The sequence below is a fragment of the Pinus tabuliformis genome, chromosome 9 (genome assembly GCF_031772625.1).
Source record: "Pinus tabuliformis cultivar Carrire ecotype Pingquan chromosome 9, CPIR1, whole genome shotgun sequence".
Classification (NCBI taxonomy): domain Eukaryota; kingdom Viridiplantae; phylum Streptophyta; class Pinopsida; order Pinales; family Pinaceae; genus Pinus; species Pinus tabuliformis.
Genome location: NC_142307.1, coordinates 300,384,462 through 300,398,338, shown reverse-complemented (window position 1 = coordinate 300,398,338; position 13,877 = coordinate 300,384,462). Strand labels below are relative to the sequence as shown.

Below are 13,877 nucleotides of genomic sequence, written 5' to 3'. Positions count from 1 at the left end.
TGAAATATATGCACTAAAAAAAAGTCAACAAACATCCTTCCATCTAAAGGTAATATATGCCCTTCTAATTGAAATTAAAACGAGCCCTTGCCCGGGAATTATATAAGGGTGCACTTAAATTCTCATGCAAAATGTAATAATTACAAAATAAAGCTCTAACCAATCAAATTGGGTATAAATAAATTAAAATATTATTTAAGTTTAGGTCAATTTAATTTTGTCAAGTATAAAATTACTTCATGGTCAAAAGCAAGAATGAAATATGTGTTATTTTGCATTGTGTACCAATGTAGACAACAAATCTGAAAAAAAAAATGGTTGAATCTTATTTTTTATGATAAAATAAATTCACCACCATCAAAAACATCTCAAACATCTTGGGAAACCGAATCTTAAAACTTGACCATTAAAATTTACCAAAATTTCTGTATTACGAGCAAATTTGAAGCCTCGTCACACTAGGCTCCAGGGATAATAGTCGTCATTATTAGACGATACCTCGTTACACTAGGCTGCAGGGATAATAGTCGTCATTATTAGATGATACCTGAAAAAAGAAAAAACTATTCAACGGCATCGTGCCTAGCCTATTCATTGTTTGCAAAAATTTATATCATCATGTCTCGGAGGTTTCTGATCAATCCCAATTCCACTGCCTCTTGTGAATATGGATTCTTCATCAGCTGCCATGGATGCTCTTCACAAGCAGCTTGAAAGGCTTCAGAGGCCAATTGATCTTGTGCAGACACTACATGAAAGGCAAGTGAAAGAAGTCCCTGCACGGTACATCCTTCCTTCTGATCAGAGGCCATCCCGTCGTCTTCAAGTCGAGCAGTCTCTTCCTGTCATCGATCTAGCAGGCCTGGAACACATCCATCAACGTTCCAACATTGTCAGCCAAATAGTCCAAGCATCCCAGAAATGGGGTTTCTTTCAGGTTTGATTGCAATCACAGATTTTTCTTCTTTTTTTTTTACTCTTTTCTGTTCTTTATGCAACTAACTTCCTGGTCGTCTGGGATTCTGACTTCAAAGGGTTCTTAATTGTTTTGAAGATAATAAATCATGGCATACCTTTGTCATTGCTAGAAACTGTGAAACGGGTTTCACAGGAGTTCTTTGATCTTTCTGTTGAAGAGAAACGGAAACAGTGCCCTGTGAGGGCGGGTTTTCACATGCTTGAAGGCTATGGCAGGTTCTTTGACATCTCTGATGACACGGTCTTGGACTGGGTTGATGCTCTTGCTCATTATATTTCTCCAGAGTGGGCCAAAGCAGTTGAGCACTGGCCCAAAAATCCCTCCACATACAGGTACAACTCTATTAACACACATACACACTCTGTGTGAGAAATTTTAAACCTTGATACTGAGCTTGCATCCATTCTGATACCTTACATTTCTGTGTGCACTATGAAGAGAAACATATGAAAAATACGGTGAAGAGGTAATGAGGGTTATGGAAAAGTTGCTGGGTCTTCTTTCCGAAGGTTTGGGGCTGGACCCAAGGTATATCCAAACCCTCAATCAGGAACCCCTGATCGAACTCAGAATCAACTATTACCCTCCTTGCCCTCAGCCAGATATGGTGAATGGGCTTAAACCTCATTCAGATGGAGAGATGCTGACTGTTCTGTTCGATGATGGGGTGGAGGGTCTCCAGGTCCGGAAAGATGACGGTTGGTTCACTGTGACCTCTGTTACTGGAGCTCTTGTTGTCAACATCGGGGATTTGTTACAGGCAAGTGAAATTCCTTGAACTCTTTTTGGCATTTCAATCATTTGTCTGGTTTGGAGTAGGTCCTCGGGTTAAACTTTTGCAGAGTTTTTGTGTAATTGCAGATAGTAAGCAATGGGAAATACAAGAGTGCCGAGCACCGGGTAGTAGTGAATACAAAGCAGAGTCGTATGTCGATCGCCATGTTTCTGAATCCACAAGAGGATGTGTTGATTGATGCTGCTCCTCAACTGATCGATGAAGCCCATCCCAGACTGTACAAAGCCGTTAAAGCTGGGGAGTATCAAATCATGTATATGAGCAAGGATGTTCAAGGAAAAGCCAGCGTCGATGCTTTACGTATAGAACAGGCGCAGCAAGGCAATGTCTAATCTTTCAATCGCATTTCTATAAGATGTCTATTCAGAGAACTGTTCTACACGATGTATTTGAGTGGAAACTCTACGTATAAAATACCTGTAGGTGTTTTCAGTGAAAGATCTAATTTGCCAGTTTATAGGGAAAATAAATATATATATATATATGAAATTTACATGTTGCATGTGTTTACTTAATTATGAGTTTTATCCCATTAAAAATATATATAGTATGTGGGGTTATATTTTTATACTTTTTCATTTAGCGGTTATTGGCCGAATTAAAGAGGCAACAAAATGCACCTTTTTATGGCGGGAATGACATTCTCAACATAGGGATTATTTGCTGCTTATCTTGACATTATCCATTCAAAGGGATAGATCAATCTCCTCCAACTCTTGAGTCTTTCACGCTTCAGTTTCTTGCCCATACTTGCAATCTAGTCAGAACCCGCTCTAATACCAGCGAATCATAAAATGGGAGAACAACACTCCCTGATAAAAATTGATTGTCCTCTGACACTTTGCAAGTTAGCAAAATGGATCTTTAAAGAAAAAATGAGTTTCACAACCTCTTTAAAGATGTGATTTAAGTGTTCACATGAAACTAAAAGAGAAACAAATTCATATGCAACTCAAGATGATAAACATGAAGAGAAAAACTAGTATTTGGTAACGGAATTCACCTCTCATGGGCTATGTCTCTGGGTTGTGCTCCAATGGCTAGGGCTGCTATATTGATTTCAGCAACAAATGAGTACATCATAAATAATTGACATAAGAGTGACTTGTTTCTCCTACAAAGAAACATTCTCCTACAAATAATTCTCACTCAAAATTATGACTCCCGATAGTAACTCATGACTCTAAGCAGAAAAATGACACTCTCACCAGAAGTCCCTGTACTCGACCTAAAATCCAAGCACATAAACATACAACAACTCTATAATGAGGCATTGAAAAGATCTTATCTCATGAGCACATTGAGAAAAGAATGAAAATAACTGCTCTGTTGAAGTAACAACTGCTGCAGAGGAAATTGGAAGGCCAGAAAACTTCTAACTAGGCTCTCTCCATGCTAAAAAATGCCTCTAGCTTATTGCAAAACTCTAATTGTATTTAACACTAAAGGACTTGACTATGCAAAGATTCCATCATATAGTTCTCAAATCAGAAAACGAAGGATTCCATTGAGTCCAGAGTCCAAAATACGTAAATATCCCTATTTAGGCTCTTTTTGAGCTCAAAAAGGTCAAAAATTGAGCAAGATATGTTTCTCCAAGCCAAGCTCTGCTTTGTCGTGTAGATTAACAAAACCTCCTAACTACGTGACGATTTTTCCCTTTACACAGTTCAATGAGCAATAATTTCATTTGTCATTGGCGTCATTCCCGCCATAAAAAGTGCATTTTGTTGCCTCTTTAATTCAGCCAATAACCACTAAATGAAAAGGTATAAAAATATAACCCCAAAAAATATATATATTTTTAATTAGATAAAACTCATAATTAAGTAAACACATGCAACATGTAAATTTCATATATATATATATATTTTCCCTATAAACTGGCAAATTAGATCTTTCACTGAGAACACCTACAGGTATTTTATACGTAGAGTTTCCACTCAAATACATCTTGTAGAGCAGTTCTCTGAATAGACATCTTATAGAAATGCGATTGAAAGATTAGACATTGCCTTGCTGCGCCTGTTCTATACGTAAAGCATCGACGCTGGCTTTTCGTTGAACATCCTTGCTCATATACATGATTTGATACTCCCCAGCTTTAACGGCTTTGTTCAGTCTGGGATGGGCTTCATCGATCAGTTGAGGAGCAGCATCAATCAACACATCCTCTTGTGGATTCAGAAACATGGCGATCGACATACAACTCTGCTTTGTATTCACTACTACCCGGTGCTCGGCACTCTTGTATTTCCCATTGCTTACTATCTGCAATTACACAAAACTTCTGCAAAAGTTCAACCCGAGGACCTACTCCAAACCTGACAAATGATTGAAATGCCAAAAAGAGTTCAAGGAATTTCACTTGCCTGTAACAAATCCCCGATGTTGACAACAAGAGCTCCAGTAACAGAGGTCACAGTGAACCAACCGTCATCTTTCCGGACCTGGAGACCCTCCACCCCATCATCGAACAGAACAGTCATTATCTCTCCATCTGAATGAGGTTTAAGCCCATTCACCATATCTGGCTGAGGGCAAGGAGGGTAATAGTTGAATCTGAGTTCGATCAGGGGTTCCTGATTGAGGGTTTGGATATACTTTGGGTCCAGCCCCAAACCTTCGGAAAGAAGACCCAGCAACTTTTCCATAACCCTCATTACCTCTTCGCCGTATTTTTCATATGTTTCTCTTCATAGTGCACACAGAAATGTAAGGTATCAGAATGGATGCAAGCTCAGTATCAAGGTTTAAAATTTCTCACACAGAGTGTGTATGTGTGTTAATAGAGTTGTACCTGTATGTGGAGGGCTTTTTGGGCCAGTGCTCAACTGCTTTGGCCCACTCTGGAGAAATATAATAAGCAAGAGCATCAACCCAGTCCAAGACCGTGTCATCAGAGATGTCAAAGAACCGGCCATAGCCTTCAAGCATGTGAAAACCCGCCTTCACAGGGCACTGTTTCCGTTTCTCTTCAACAGAAAGATCAAAGAACTCCTGTGAAACCCGTTTCACAGTCTCTAGCAATGACAAAGGTATGCCATGATTTATTATCTTCAAAACAATTAAGAACCCTTTGAAGTCAGAATCCCAGACGACCAGGAAGTTAGTTGCATAAAGAACAGAAAAGAGAAAAAAAGAAAAATCTGTGATTGCAATCAAACCTGAAAGAAACCCCATTTCTGGGATGCTTGGACTATTTGGCTGACAATGTTGGAACGTTGATGGATGTGTTCCAGGCCTGCTAGATCGATGGCAGGAAGAGACTTCTCGACTTGAAGACGACGGGATGGCCTCTGATCAGAAGGAAGGATGTACCGTGCAGGGACTTCTTTCACTTGCCTTTCATGTAGTGTCTGCACAAGATCCATTGGCCTCTGAAGCCTTTCAAGCTGCTTGTGAAGAGCATCCATGGTAGCTGATGAAGAATCCATATTCACAACAGGCAGTGGAATTGGGGTTGATCAGAAACCTCCGAGACATGATGATATAAATATTTGCAAACAATGAATAGGCTAGGCACGATGCCGTTGAATAGTTTTTTCCTTTTTCAGGTATCATCTAATAATGACGACTATTATCCCTGCAGCCTAGTGTAACGAGGTATCATCTAATAATACCCTATGGACCCTATGTTGAGTTGAAATTTTTGTCAGGATCTAAGAGATTCTCCCTATCTTCTAGTTGGTAAAATTAGTTGGGTAGAGTTATCATCCACTGTGTCATCAACATCTGAAACATAAAAGATGGGTGATAGTCCAAAGGAGGTAATTAGTGTTTCTAGTTCTACTCCTTCAGCTAATGTTGGTAACACATCTTTTGCAGCCTTTTGAAAATCATACCAAGGGTACTGGTATGAAGATTTTAACTCATATGGGTTATGATGGAAGAGGCCTCAGAGTCAATGGTGAAGGTATCATTAATCCTATCAAGGTGAAGGAACGACCATGATATGAAAGATTGGGTTATGAACATGAAGAAATTAGAAGGTGCTCTAAAATTGTTGAGGCAAATAAATCATCAAGTAATGATATGTCACATCATGATGGTAGTGATAATGGAAAATTTTCTCCAAAGAGAGATGAATGTTCTAAGTGACATGCCAAGTCCAATTCTCCTCATCAAAGTGACAACCCAAAAGATAGGTATAAGCGTCATGGGGATTTTAATCATGTATGGGAAATGTTTCCTTGCACATTTTGTCATGCAACTAACCATTGTGTGGTTGATTGTGAGCAACGTAAGGTGCTGGTAAAAATAATGGAACAAATCCTCAGGACAAGATATGAGGAACCTCTCTCAGTTATGAAGAATTCCTTGTCGATGGGCAAACATAAGAAATTTTGTACCCATTGTAGCATGAATGGGCACCATATTGAAAAGTTTTGGAAACTCCATCCACAACTTCATCCCAAGAAGGACAAAGAGGTCATGCGATATCTTGCAAGAAGAACGACAGGTGGCAAAGTGGAATCTAATGTAGTTCCTAAAGAAGCCTTTGAAGTAGAGCGGACGCAGAAAGAGAACCCATAAGACTAGTTAGGCAGAGAATGGATAGACTATTTTGTACAATTAGCTTGATTTGTAAAATTGTAATTTCTTGTTGCATATTCCCGTTTGGGTGTTTTGTAAAGATAAGTCATGTACAATCACTTATCTACAAGAAGTATGTTTTCTTTGGCATGTTATGCTATTTTGGCTTGATGATGAGTCCATTTGAATGGGACTTTAAGGATGAGTATTTGTATTTCATCCAATATGTCTACAATTGTGTCAAGAACTCACTTATACAAGTATTTCTATGTGAAGCTTGTTTGTGATTTTTTCTCTAGTAAACATTGTGCAAAAGATGACCATAATAATGTGGAAAAAGCTAAGCATGTCATTAAAAAAATGCATCCACTGCATCTAAGAGTACAAGTGTATCTTGAGGACAACGAAGAAGGGTACAAAGCAATGTATGGCGAACATAGTTGCTTATGATTTCTAGGTGGAAAATCAAGTTTTGGTTTAGCAAGGAGAGACTTCAAGGTGAATTTGGTCTGAGCCAAAGAAAGATGGTCTTGGATAGAATACTTAGATTCCAACCATCGAAGGTTTTATTCCTTCATGTTTAGAAGAATTGCAGCAAGCCAATTCTTGACAGGAAGATAAGGACTTCACGCAAAGGCAAGGTAGAGTACCTTGATTAGGGATCAAAGCCACCAATTAAAACATAACAAGAAGGATTGATATCGAGAAAGTAAATGAGGTTTTTCCTCACTTATTTGTTGATTGAAGATATACGTTTGGAAGTCTAAAAGTTCCTAGTGGGGAGGTATGATCCGGAGATAAAAAAAATAGCTCAAAAGTAAAAGTGCCTAGAATCCCTTGAAACTAGTGCCAGATCGCAATGTTCATCATCTTGATTCCAATGACACTTGAATCGCCTCAATCTGACATCATATGAAAAATTTATGACGTCCTAAAGTTTTTGACCAACAAACTAAAAGTCAAAATCAAGGTTAACTAGACTGGGCAGTCCGTACAGTTAACATGATCCGCTGACTATGAAGGGTACGGTTGATAGTGGACCAATATGGTTTTGGCATGTGGCATCACTGTACAGGTTGCAAGTGGCGGTTTTTTATTGGTTCACATGGTTTAAGGTGGACCAATAAGAGTCTACCATGTAGCCTAATCGGAGGGCACCACGTGGCCCTCTATGGTTAAACGAAAATTTTATAATGGGCCCAAGGGCTTTGGAGGGGTTTGACCCCTAGAATTTCTGCAGCACAACATAACGCTCTAACAACATGCCATCACAATGGTTCTTAATAACCATAGGGTGTCGAATATATTTAAATTGGCATGGTTTTTCCATTGGGGGGAGGGGCGGGGAATTTGGCCCCAACCCCTAGTTTTTGGTGCACCATATGACCCATGACAAACGTGAAAGGCACTATGACAAAGAGGGTGGGGACTAAGCCACATCGCTTGGTTATATGTCGACCCACATGACCGCAATGGAAGGGAGTGGGGCGGGGAACTTCTAGCCCCTAGATTTATCGGTGCTCATAGGACTATCCTCCTGGCCCCTAGATGTATGTTTATGTGCTTAGATTTCAGGTGGAGTACAAGGACCCTACTATGAGAGTGTCCTTTTTCTATTTATAATCATGACTTACTATAGGGAGTCATATTTTTGAGTGAGAATTCTTTGTAGTAGAATGTTCATTTGTAGGAGAAACAAGCCAATCTTGTGTCAACAATTTCTGATGTACTCATTTGCTTTTGAATTCAATATAGCAGGCCTAGCCATTGGAGCAAGTCCCTAAGACCTAGCCGAGGAGGGGTGAAATCCATTATCAAATGTTGGTTTCTTCTCTTCATGTTTATCCTCTTGAGTTGCATATGAATTTGTTTCTATTTTAAGTTCATGTGAAAAATTAGCTTGCGATATTTGAAAAGGTTAAAACTCATTTCATCTTTAAAGACCCAATTTTTAACTTGTAAAGTGTCATAGAGCGATCAATTTTTATCAGGGAGTGTTATTCTCCTATTTTCATATTAGTTATCATGCCTTGATTCATTAGAGAAATTTTAAGGTAAACAACGGGCCTCAAAAAAATTATGTACAACCAAAATAAACTTTATAAGAACCAATAGGATTCAAGATGATGATGTCAACCATGGGGGATGAATTACCATTTTTGGAGTTAAAAAATAAAATTTACTTTTTCAACTCATATTTTCAACTTATCTCCTTACGATTTTACTCAAATTTTGAGTTGGAGCACTGATTGGATGCATAATTTAATTCCTCATTGAAGGAGTACCCATGTTGCATACTTTCTATGGACCTTGCTACACAAAAAATTAGAAATACATGAAAACATGATTGCAATCACATTTTTTCATGTATTTCTCATTTTCAGTATAACAAAGTCCATAGAAGCTATGCAGCATGGGTACTCCTTGGATGAGGAATTAAATTTTGCATCCAATGAATGCTCCCACTTGAAAGTTGAGTAAAAACCATAGGGAGATAAGTTTCAAATACGAGTTGAAAAAATATTTTTTCCTTTTTCCCCTCTAAAATTTGACAATGTAATCTAATATTATTTTATTATTTCCACTATTATTTTATAATATTCCTTGGGAGGCCAATTTTAAACCTCAAAATTTCTTTAATAATTGCAAAACCATTCTCAAATTTTTTATTTTTAGTTTACATTTTCATCTCATATTCATATTTTCTTTACTGGTGGTCATGTCCACATGATGTTATTAACATCAATAGACAACATCCCTTTTATTTCGACAACCCATTAATAAGATTTTTAAACATATTTGTAGAAAAACTTGTTTCCCTTTGATGTTTCTATGGGTTTCTACCATTCCACCTATACCTTGTAAGAATCAATAGCAGCAACTGAACCTTGATAAAAAATACCCCTTTCACTACCAAACCATGTTACAAAATCTAGATGTAGTGATTGTACTCTAAACATTTTCCCCTCTACAACATCATCCCTTGGAAATAATCCACCTCTACCTTGTAAGAATCCATAATAGCAACATATTCTTGGTAAAAACTACCCCTTTCACTACCCAACCATATTACAAAATCTAGATGTAGTGATTATACTGTGAACACTTGTCCCTTTACAACATCTCTAAGCTTGTTACATATGGCGTTGCCAATAAAGTATGATTCCATGACATAATGTGTGGGTTTTATATTCAAATTGATGCTTATGTATTGTATTATGATGGCCACAATTTATTCCCTAACTACTCAATTTTCAGAAAGGGCTTGTCCAAATCATGTTAACACATTTTCTAAATAAGTTATCCTTGGATCTGAATATTTTCCCCCTTCTTTGTCAATCCATTTCCTCCATAATGAAATGTATTTTTTTCCAAGGAAAAATGTCATAGCATCCCTTCTCCTTGGAATATCCAAAAAGAAGGTGCCTGAATAGCCAATGATAATAATTAAACTTGGTAATCCAATAGGATTCAATTGGAGATGATTCTCAATTAGACTATAAATAAGGATCTTGGAACAAAGAATTCAAACTTATTAAGCTAACTCACTAATCCTTTTTTTCCCTAAAAAATTCTTCATGGGATTCCCCCTCTTCCCCTAGAATATTTGGATGGAGGACAATGTCAACATGAAAAATACCTAACCTCTAGGTATATCACGTTATTTGAACTTGTTACCTAGTTCAATAACACCTTTTTTGTGAAATAGTTCAACCAATTCATCTTTCCCTTGATGCTACCATAATGAAATATAGGTTTCTATTTCTTTCTTTATTTTTTACATCTCACTTGTTCTCATTAATTATAGTTTTATTAGTTGAGGTTCTCCTCTAGGTCGTTTTGGTATACCATCAAGAAACAAATGTCGGAGTTTAATAAGAGGTGACCACTTTTCATCCCAAATTGAGGCTTTCTATTGTAAATATATTGTGCCATCAACAAGTTGGAATTTGAGTATTAAAATCATCTTAATTTTCTTGTAGTTAAAATTCATTAGTGTGAATCTATCTAATTCCTGAAGTTGATGATTTCATCAATTATATATGGGACAAAAGCCTACTTTGGTACTAACATTTTCTATAAATGTCCATCATCTAAGGTAGTGAAGATATGTCATTTCACTTCATTTAAGCTAATAGTCTTCCATAAGTTGTATCTATATCTTCATGTGCATGTCCCATTAATATAAAACCAACTTCAAAAATTTCAAAAACACTCCTACAAGATAAGTCATCTTCTTCTTCTATCTTAGCCATTGCGGTTCACTTTATTATGCCAACCTTGAACTTACAGCAAATCATAAAGCTCCTTTACATTTTGCAATATGATAATGAATGATAGATTGATACCTCTGACCTATTAATTTCTATACAAGACTTATCTTGCACTTGCAAGCTCCTTCAAGCCAACAAAGGTGATTGCGTTTACAAACCCTTCCAAATGTGGTGGTGACAACTTTCATTGGATAACTAGTGGAGAATATTTAGATGGCTGGACATGCCAGAAGGCGAGGTTGATTTGGATCTCGGTAACAATGGACACTTTTTAGATGTGATGGACAGGGGACTACCTAAAAGGACTGTACAAAGTAGCAAAATGATTTCTTCGAAAATTCCATCTTCTAGAATGATACCTGACGTTATATTAATCCATTGAAAGTGTGTCAAAAACTAGCTTTGTGGACACCTATTCGACATGGAAAAACTATTTTTTTTTAAATTCACTTGACTTGAACATGGCCTATATTTATTTTCCCAATTGTAAAACAAGTTCTTTGGCCTACCTTATATGTTTACTTTAGTTAATTTACTTGATTGAAGATCAACCCCTTGGCTTGTTCAGGCCCCCCCTTGACTTGCTTACACACAAGATTAAATCTCTTGAACCAATGATTATTGAGTTTCAAGGATTATTGTAGAAATCCATGGGGTTTCCTCCATATGATGATGCCTTGTAAAGACAATACATTGTGCATTTTGCTCTGAACGTACTTGATGAGATAATGAATAATCTAAAGAAAATTGGCTCAACTTTGAATGAAATTGTTGTAGCGACTACAACCACCCTCTAAAATTTTTCCTATGCTTCAATTTTGGAGTCTTCTAAACCACAATAGCTCATCTTGCACTGATCCAGGTACTTGTGCTTCAATTGAGCCTTATTATTTTCATATTGGCTTATGTTTTATCACTTAGTTCATTTTCTAACCCACAAGTCGATCTCATGACTTGGTCCCTTAACAGTTATGGGATTGCCTCTGAGAATTGTGTAGTCTTGAGGGAAACTAGCCTTGATCTTTGGAATTTTGTAATTCTTGAGGGAAACTGGCCTTGATATTTGGAATTGCATAGTCCTAACCATGAGTGATCCTTGGGATCAAAAAATGCGTAGTATTGAATGGAAGCTAACCTTGAACTAGGAAATTGCGTAGATAGGAGAGGTAGCCTAGAGCCACTAAGCCCAGAAATTGTGCAGACCACACTATGCTCAAAAACTGCAGAGTGCATGAACCAGAGAGTTGCCCAGTCCTTCCTAGAACTATGCAATCTTTTCAAGCAATGCATGGCAGTTTTTCCCAGAAAAGAGAAAAGTAAAAAGAAAAAAATCATCCCTAAAAGGCAGGGGTCTATTTTTAGTAACCTAAAGGAGGCACTTGCATTATTTTTAGAAACTTCCACCAAGTGTCACTTTTTCCTTGATTTTAGGCATGCGCATCATAAAACCTAACTTGAACAAACCTATTTAATTGATGCTGTTAGAGCTCATCTTGACTCTCAATTTTGGAGCTCTAGAATTCCTGAGGAGATAAAGGAACCTTCAGTGCGATCATTGTTGCTTTTCTGGGTGAGTTTTGCTTTTCTCATTTTTTGCCGCTTTTCTTTTGTTTTTTGTTGTTTAGCTTGTCAGAGTGTTGTTTCACTTGTTTCTTTGCACAACTACTGCCGTTTTAACTTGTTTTAGCATGTATAATTTTTGTTTCAAGTTTTAGATTTCTTTTCCCAAGTGTTGTATGAGTTTCTTGTTTTTTCACAAATGGTCGACATTACGACGACTCTCTTCAGATGCTTCATTTTCCTTCATTTTGATCAATTCATGCACTTGTTTCAAATGAATGCATCAACACTTAGTCAGATATGCACTCAACATCACACCATATTTCAGATATTCTTGATTTTCACACTCCCCATGGGAAAATATAGGTCCCCTTGCTCAGATCTCACACTCCACTGCTTGCAATGTGAAATCTGGGAGCTCAAGGCCTCTGCCTTGGCTTTTGGTATTGTGCATAGCTTGGCCTGGGATGGCTCCAAATGTGCACTACGTAGTTCCTGTTGATAAGGTTAATCCTCTCTACGGATAGAGACGATCCCTCTAGCCCAATGAGTGGGTCTAGCAACTGAAGTGACAATCAACTAGACATCTTCCTAGATTATAATTGAAACATAGAACGAGAGAGATGACCTACCTCGCTCTGATGTTATTATAATTTCCTTTATTGAGATCCTCGAATTTCTTGTGTCATGGAATTGTTCCTTCTTTTTTCAGCGCTTGTGTACCTACACAAGTGATCAAGAGACAACAAAACATGCCAAACACTAGTAACAAATCCAATAATAAGCTACTTAGCTGATCAAGAAATGCCAAGCTAATACATACATGAACATATATATTTTGGGAAGATGAACCAGCAGTTGTATATTATTTAAAGAACAAAGGGAATCTTACAACCATATCCTTGATGTTGAAAGGCTCTCCTTGAGTGGTGATCCAAGTCCAAGCCAAGAAACTCTCCAAACACTCCTCCAAGTATAATGAATAGCCTCTAAGCACAAGCTCAAGATAGGGGTACAAATGGACATAGACCAACCATTTGGGAAAGGTAGAGGGGGAATTTATAAGCTCGGAGAGGGAGTTAGGCCTCCTCCAAAGATAGGATTAGGCTCACATCTCAAGGAGGTAGCTCATAGGGATGAGACCAAGAGGTCAAATTAGGAGGATTCGATCTCATCTATGTGAAACCACCTCTATATCGCTGCTCTGGAAGCTTCTAGATCACAAAGCTTCTCATACTCTTTGGGAAAGCTTCATTTTTGAGACCATTGCAGGTATGAGAGAGAACAGAGTGATGCCATCACTGGCTTAACAAGGTGCAACAGGAAATCATCACGGTTTTGAGCTTCATAAGGGTGATGACTCTCATTTTAGGGCTTCAAGAGCCATTTCTTCAGGGAAAGCTCCATATATTTTCCAGGCAAAGTTAAAGGATGAATCTAAGCTATATACATGGATGAGTATACTATATAATGATCATGTTTCAGGCACTTCAGTGTATGTCACAGGGAAGTACAGGAGGTGTGACAAAATACAGTGTAATAGATGCCCCCTAAATCATGAAGGTAGAACGAGGAGTGATGGCTGAGATGATTTACGAGCTTTTGGCAAGGATGAGGATGCATGCTATCAGGAGGCCTAAAAATAAAGGATGCATTTAGATATACATATCTGAGATCAAGACAATGAATCCACGACACGAGTGCAACCATCCGGATGATGAAGACTAGATAA

At 37.7% G+C, this 13,877-nt stretch overlaps 1 protein-coding gene and 1 pseudogene across 2 annotated transcripts; one reads left to right on the top strand and one right to left on the bottom strand.

Annotated features, from left to right (window-relative positions):
• The first annotated feature begins 441 nt into the window (after positions 1-441).
• Positions 442-2,213, top strand: LOC149148405 (oxoglutarate-dependent flavonoid 7-O-demethylase 1-like). Its single transcript, XM_089438387.1, has 4 exons — positions 442-937; positions 1,055-1,311; positions 1,418-1,739; positions 1,841-2,213. The coding sequence occupies exons 1-4, from the start codon at positions 668-670 to the stop codon at positions 2,105-2,107; spliced, it is 1,116 nt and encodes a 371-aa protein (XP_089294513.1). The 5' UTR covers positions 442-667; the 3' UTR covers positions 2,108-2,213.
• A 1,453-nt stretch (positions 2,214-3,666) lies between these two features.
• On the bottom strand, positions 3,667-5,452 carry LOC149148404 (oxoglutarate-dependent flavonoid 7-O-demethylase 1-like; annotated as a pseudogene). The gene is made up of 4 exons (XR_016262785.1): positions 4,943-5,452; positions 4,576-4,832; positions 4,100-4,469; positions 3,667-4,046 (listed from the first exon to the last, which is right to left on the bottom strand). The product of XR_016262785.1 is annotated as an oxoglutarate-dependent flavonoid 7-O-demethylase 1-like (transcript).
• Between the last annotated feature and the right edge of the window lie 8,425 nt (positions 5,453-13,877).